The sequence below is a fragment of the Vigna unguiculata genome, chromosome 7 (genome assembly GCF_004118075.2).
Source record: "Vigna unguiculata cultivar IT97K-499-35 chromosome 7, ASM411807v1, whole genome shotgun sequence".
In the NCBI taxonomy this organism is placed as follows: Eukaryota; Viridiplantae; Streptophyta; class Magnoliopsida; order Fabales; family Fabaceae; genus Vigna; species Vigna unguiculata.
The window spans coordinates 20,225,498-20,232,848 of NC_040285.1; the positions used below are offsets into that span (position 1 = coordinate 20,225,498).

General features: G+C 46.6%; 1 protein-coding gene across 1 annotated transcript; it reads left to right on the plus strand.

Moving 5' to 3' along the window:
- Positions 1-988: 988 nt before the first annotated feature.
- LOC114191277 lies at positions 989-4,814 on the plus strand. The gene is made up of 3 exons (XM_028080448.1): positions 989-1,086; positions 2,111-3,760; positions 3,827-4,814. The coding sequence occupies exons 1-3, from the start codon at positions 989-991 to the stop codon at positions 4,812-4,814; spliced, it is 2,736 nt and encodes a 911-aa protein (XP_027936249.1).
- The last annotated feature ends 2,537 nt before the right edge of the window (positions 4,815-7,351 follow it).

Here is a 7,351-nt window from a genome sequence, read left to right on the forward strand (position 1 = left end):
AAACGAACTGGGTTAGGAAAGCGGGGATTGGGTGGAGTTGCTGATGCGAGAATTCTGGGAAACTATCGGAACTTCATGAACCGCCTGGCGGCACGGGATCTGCCGCTAGGCGCTGTCACAGAACCTTGGATGTGTGTGTATGTTTGCAGGAAGTTTGAGGTGTTGGGATTTGTAGAGAAGGCTGGAGTTCTATTATATGTTTGAGGAGTATAGGTGGAAGTCGTTTTGTCATAGGGTGGTGGTACTAGAAAAGGTGGGGATTGGTAAACAAAATTCGTTGAGGATTCTAGGGTGGAGTAAAATCTGATGAGTTTAAGAGTGATATGATTGAGTAAAATAGAAGGATGTGATGTAGAGTTGGGTTACCTTTTTGAGACTAAAGAATAGCTTAAATGGTTGGACGAATTAACTTTGTCATTTGGGAATCTAAGGGACGCCAAGCAAGGGAACAATAAGATTATGAAACCTTGGTGATAGTGCTGCCACGACTGGGGTAATAAGGGAAACATGTCATAACAGGTTGATTGTAAACGTTGGAACTATCTTCATGGGTACAAATAGTGCGTGAAACACAACTGAGATATTACTTTGACTAGAGACATCACAGGTAGTGAAGGTTACCAAGTAACGAGACTCTGAATAGGAGAGCTGGAGTATTGACATAACCCACTGGTCCCTGAACCAGAGCAGAAGGGTAATTTGAAAACACTGTCACAGCGCCTGGCGGTAATATGCGAACCGCCAGGCGATAGCGCCAAACAGGGTGGGGCTGCAAGTGAGTGGCGTCGGGCGGAGGAGAGAGTTCTGCCAGGCGATAGCGACACGAACAGTGACTCCTAGAACAGCGTCCGCTTGGCGGTGTGGACTGTCCCGCCAGGCGGTAGTTACAGATTTGTGGGTTCGAGGCGCTTGGCGCCTGGCGGTACGTATCCCCCGCCAGGCGGTTTGGAAGCTGTGGCGCCTAGCGGTACGTGTCCCCCGCTAGGCGATGTGGCTGCTAGAAGTCCTAGTTGTTGGACTTTGTAGGGTGTTCTACAAGACTTCTGGTGGTGCTTTAAAGGTGAGATTGCTGGAGTTCCTTGAGTTGTGGCTCGGAACGTATCTCTTGAGTTGTGGCTCGGGATAGGGGTTAAGCACGTGGTATTCCTTGAGTTGTGGCTCGGAATAACATCTCTTGAGTTGTGGCTCGGGATGGCGGATGAACACGAGAAACCCTTGAGTTATGGCTCGGGTTGGCGAGTGTTGCCGGTATGAGTGTGCTGGTTGTGGCCAGTACGGATGGGTCCAGATAGATTGCCCTCCTCAGTTGTTGGCTGACGAGTTTGGTAGTCTTGGGACGATACGGGCTTTGTTCGTATATGGGAACTCTACCTGGAGTTGCGGTGTATGATCCGTAGCATGTTTTCCCGCACGTGCTCTATCGGTTGTGGCCGATAGGTATGGCAGCAAGTCACCTTGAAGAAATCATCAGACGAGGTAGAACACGAATAAACGTATTGGGAATCGGATTGTGGAAATAAAAATATAGGGCAATATGGAAAGTTAAGTTAAGTGTTGTGATATGTATGCATGTTAATATATATATGTTTATAGCTTTGTATATGTGATTTTATTTGCTAAGCTCACCCTATCTGCGTGTGTGTGGCGATGATCGTGTACGCGGTACACGGGAGCAGATGTTGGTGATGCAGGTGGCTCTGGTGCAGCTTAGCCGCGGAGAGGGGATTGTCTTGGGAAACTTTTATATGTATTTATTTGTTTATGAAAACAATTGTAAACCCTGATGGGTGACTTGATAATATTGTGGATTTTGGTTTTGTAATTAACGTTGTATACTTTATTCGCCCATTTAATAAAGTTTTAAATTTTCCCGCGTTTTGGGAAAATGAGGTATTATTAAACACGCTATTTTATTTATTCCATCTATTTATTTATAAATTAGTAATATCATGACATGATGTTACATTTGGTATCAGAGCAATGGTTTTCAAAATGATTTTTGGGGTCTATGGGAAGTGAGCATACCATGTTACGTTTGCGTGACTAATTGTTTGTGTTGTTAGTTTATTTTTGGATATGAGATCCTAATATGAGCTGTATATGTGAACAGCTATAATATGTGGCGTGCACGAGCTATGGCTAACCGTAGGAGGAGGGACACAGCTGGAGCTGATGACATAGCTCAGGCGATCCATCGTATGGTGGACGCGATGCAGCCCATAGCGATGCCACCCAGAGCTGTAGTGGCACCTACCCGACCAGTATCTATGGAGGATTTCATGAAACACCGGCCGGCCAAGTTCTCTAGCAAGGCCACTCCTGATGAGGCAAATGCCTGGATGCGAGAATGCGAGAAGATCTGTAGAGTGCTAGGGTGCACGGATGAGCAGAGGCTGTTGTTTGTCACATTTCTCTTGGTGGCAGACACAGAGTATTGGTGGCAGGGGATGCAGCAGTTGATGCAGACCTGTGAGGAGCAGGTGACATGGACTGCCTTCAGGACGAGGTTCCTGGAGAAGTACTTTCCCGACAGTGCGAGGCACGAGCGGGAGGCAGAGTTCCTTACTCTTCAGCAGGGGACCATGACTGTGGCGGCATACATAGAGAGGTTCGAATATCTGGCGCGTTTCTACACTCCAGCAGTCACCGAGGAGTGGAGGTGTAGGAAGTTTGAGGGCGGCCTAAAACATGAGTTACGCCGTTTCTTGGTGCCACTTCGGATTAGAGAGTTTCCAGTTTTGGTCGAGCAGGCCAAGACTGTGGAGCAGTTGGAGACCGGGTCGAGTAGTGGAGGGAAACAGCAGAGGACTACTCCAAATGTTAGACCACAGAGAAAACCTTATAGCAGACTGCCGACTACCTGGGGGAGGCTACAATGTTATAACTGTGGCGGGGAACACTTGAGGAGGGATTGCACTAGACCGGCCAGCAATACCGGTGGAGGCAGTAGCACTGGTAAGTGCTATGTGTGTCAGCAGACAGGGCACTTTGCACGTCAGTGTCCTAACAGAAGACCAGCTAGCGGTGTGCCAGCTAAGAGGCCAGTAGGAGACCGACCCAGAGCACCGGGGCGTGTGTTCGCCTTGACGACTACAGAGGCGAAACAGTCAGATAGCCTTTTGCAGTTTCTATGTTTGTTGTGTGACCACGAGGTAGTGGTGTTGTTCGACTCGGGAGCCACTCATTCGTTTGTGTCTAACGAATGTGTGAGGAGGCTCGGGCTCACGATGCGAGAGCTGGGGTGCGAGCTTTTAGTTGCGACGCTAGCGTCTGGAGAGGTATCCACCACTTCTATGTGCGTGGGGTGTCCTATGGAGGTGGCAGGCCGTAGGTTCAGGCTGAATCTCATATGCTTGCCGATGAAGGGTTTAGATGTGATTCTGGGCATGGATTGGTTGTCGAGTAACCATGTCGTCATTGATTGCGGGCAGCGCAAGATAGTGTTTCCTGATACGGTGGGGTTAGAACTTATCTCATCTAATCAGGCAGTGAGGGAGATTGAGGCTGGAGCTACATGTTACATGATTGTGGCTCAGGCAGAGAAGATGAGCACGGCCGAGAAGATCAGCAGGATTCCGGTAGTAGATGAATACGCAGATGTATTTCCGGATGAGATTCCAGAACTACCGCCTAGCAGGGATGTAGATTTCTCCATTGATCTCATCCCTGGCGCTGGGCCAGTTTTTATGGCACCGTACAGAATGGCGCCTGCTGAGTTAGCTGAGCTAAAGAAACAGATTGAGGATCTGCTTGAGAAGAAGTTCATCCGACCGAGTGCATCACCGTGGGGAGCACCAGTTCTGTTAGTGAAAAAGAAAGATGGTAGCTCCCGGTTGTGTGTTGATTACCGACAGCTGAATAAGCTAACGATAAAGAATAAGTACCCGTTGCCGAGGATTGACGATCTATTAGATCAGTTGAGGGGAGCTGCGGTGTTCTCAAAAATAGACTTGAGATCTGGGTATCATCAGATCCTTGTCAGGCCGGAGGATGTTCAGAAGATAGCCTTTCGATCACGGTATGGTCACTACGAGTATGTAGTGATGCCATTTGGGGTGACCAATGCGCCGACTATATTCATGGATTACATGAATAGGATTTTCAGGCCATATCTGGATCAGTTTGTAGTAGTGTTTATCGATGACATTTTGATCTACTCCGAGAGCAGGGAAGAACACGCAGAGCATCTGAGAGTAGTATTGGGGATTCTCAGAGAGCACCAGTTGTATGGAAAATTGTCGAAATGTGAATTCTGGTTGGAAGAGGTACAATTCATGGGTCATGTGATCTCAGCCCAAGGAATAGCCGTTGATCCGGCAAAGATAGAGACTGTGGTGAAGTGGGAGAGGCCCCAAACAGTTTCAGAGGTGCAGAGTTTTCTGGGTTTGGCAGGGTATTATCGACGGTTTGTGGAGGGTTTCTCCAAGATGTTGAGTCCTCTTACACAGCTTACGAGAAAGGACCAACCTTTCTCGTGGACAAACGAGTGTGAAGCTTGCTTCGAGGATATGAAGAGAAGACTGACCACCGCACCGATATTGGCAATCCCTGACACGACTAAAACATTTGAGGTGTACTGTGATGCCTCGTATCAGGGGTTAGGCTGTGTGCTGATGCAGGATAAACGGCCTGTAGCTTATGCATCGAGACAGTTGAAGGTGCATGAGAAGAATTACCCGACACACGACTTGGAGTTAGCGGCAGTCGTGTTTGCCCTCAAGACATGGAGGCATTACTTGTATGGAGCGCAGTTCCAAGTATTCAACGATCATAAAAGCTTGAAATACTTGTTTGATCAGAAAGAGTTGATATGAGACAGAGGCGTTGGATGGAATATTTAAAGGACTACGACTTTGAGCTATTGTACCACCCTGGTAAAGCTAATGTCGTAGCGGATGCCTTGAGTAGGAAGAGGATTCATGTATCAGCTATGATGATTAGAGAGTTGGAGCTGATAGAACAGTTGAGGGACATGAATCTGGGGTTGGATATGGGGCCTGGGCAGATACGATGCAGCATGTTGAGGATCACAAATGAGTTCCTAGATGAGCTCCGGGTGGAACAAGGTAAGGATCAGGAACTGCAGCTGATAATTGGTGAGTTGGGCACTGAGAAGAGGAAGGATTTCCGAATGGGCAGAGATGGGATTCTACGGTTCAGGGAGAGAGTGTGTGTTCCAAACAGCAGGGTTCTGAGGAAGATGCTCCTAGATGAGGGGCATAAAAGTCGTCTTAGCATACATCCGGGTATGACTAAGATGTACAAAGATTTGAAAGCCTCTTTCTGGTGGACGGGTATGAAGACGGATGTGGCTGATTACGTCGCTTCTTGCTTGGTATGTCAAAAAGCGAAGATAGAACACCAGCGACCGGGTGGTATGTTAGAACCTCTGGATATTCCACAGTGGAAATGGGACAGCATTTCCATGGATTTCATCACTCACCTGCCGAGATCAGTGAGAGGGCACGACTCAATCTGGGTGATAGTAGACAGGTTGATGAAGTGTGCTCATTTTTTGCCGATTAACCAGAAGATGAATATGGATAGGCTGGCAGATTTGTATGTGCGAGAGATTGTTAGATTACATGGAGTGCCAGCGAGTATTGTGTCAGATAGAGACCCGAGGTTCACATCGAGGTTCTGGCAGTCGTTGCAGAACACTTTGGGTACTCAGCTCAGGATGAGCTCCGCCTATCATCCTCAGACAGATGGACAGTCTGAGCGGACTATACAGTCGTTGGAGGACCTATTGAGAACCTGTGTTTTAGATCATCTGGGCACATGGAGTGATGTGTTGCCGTTGGTAGAATTCACGTATAATAACAGTTATCATACCAGTATTGGAATGACTCCCTACAAGGCCCTGTACGGTAGGAGATGTAGGACGTCGTTGTGTTGGCAGCAGGATGGTGAGGTAGTGGTTCTTGGACCAGAGTTCTTACAGCAGACCACCGAGAAGGTGAGGGTGATTCAGGATCGGATGCGCGCGACTCAGAGCAGGCAGAAGTCGTACGCGGACAAGAGGAGGAGGCCGCTTGAGTTTGAGGCAGGGGATCACATATTCCTCAGAGTTACCCCTACTGCAGGTATTGGCAGGGCACTTAAATCGAGGAAGCTGACACCTCGATTCATCGGACCATACCAGATCATGAGGAGGATTGGTCCTGCAGCGTACGAGATAGCGTTGCCACCACACTTGGGAAACTTGCATAATGTTTTCCATGTGTCACAGTTGAGAAAATATATAGCCGATCCTGCACACATTCTGGAGGATGACGATGTGCAGATACGGGAGGACTTAACCATTGGAGCCGGACCAGTGAGAATCTTGGATTCTCAAACAAAACAGCTCAGAGGGAAGGAAATAAGAACCGTGAAAGTCCTATGGGATGAGGCAACTCAAGAAATGACATGGGAGATGGACGATGTCATGAGGCGGTCCTATCCTCATCTCTTCACTGGTAAGTTCTCCTTTTCGAGGACGAAAAATTTAAAAAGGGGGGAGTATTGTAAGACCCGTGGAATTTAATTAATTAAATAAATAAATAATTAATAAATACAGGAGGGGTAATAATTATGACATTAAATTATGGTTGGTATGACGTGGAAAAGTACTAGCTCAAGTGATTGAGAGTACTTTAGTTGTGTGAGAGGACTTGGGTTCGAGTCCTATGTATGCTAACTTTTGATGTTATGGTTTTATTATTTAAATTTATGAAAACAGGTTCTTCTATATTATGATAATTGAATTGTGATATCTAGCATGAAATATGAATTGGCATGATGGTTTGATATTGATTTGGCAATTGCATGGTTATGGGTTCAAGCCTTGGAGAGCTCACATTAATTTATATTTTTTTGGTATTTTGGATTTGACTTGAATATGAAAGGGTTGGGAAGAAACCCTAGTGGTAAGGCAGCCGAGGTGGCTGGAAAGGAGCCTTAATGGGTTGGTAAATGATAATAAACTCCATTTAATAAGAAATTTTCGTTTTAAAGCATTAGCATAGTTTTAGGGCACCTTTAAAAGGATATAGTGAGGTAGAGAGAAGGGTTTTGCCAATCTGAAATTTGACTACAGAGAGAGAGCAAAGATTCTGGAGTTGGTGAGGTTGGGAGAGATTGATAGGCTGAAAAGAGAGGAACCAAGGAGGGCTAGCGTGCGAAGGGGAACTATCCAAAGTTCAAGGGTTAAAGCTTAAAAGGATCCAGGTTAGGGGAGTTTACCACGATTGATTTGTTGTTTGGTGTGAATTGTATGAAAACCATACTTAAATTATGCATGCACTGTGTTATTCTGTGATTCTGTTCAATTCTGGGAATTTTCCAGAAACTGCCTGGCGGGCTATAC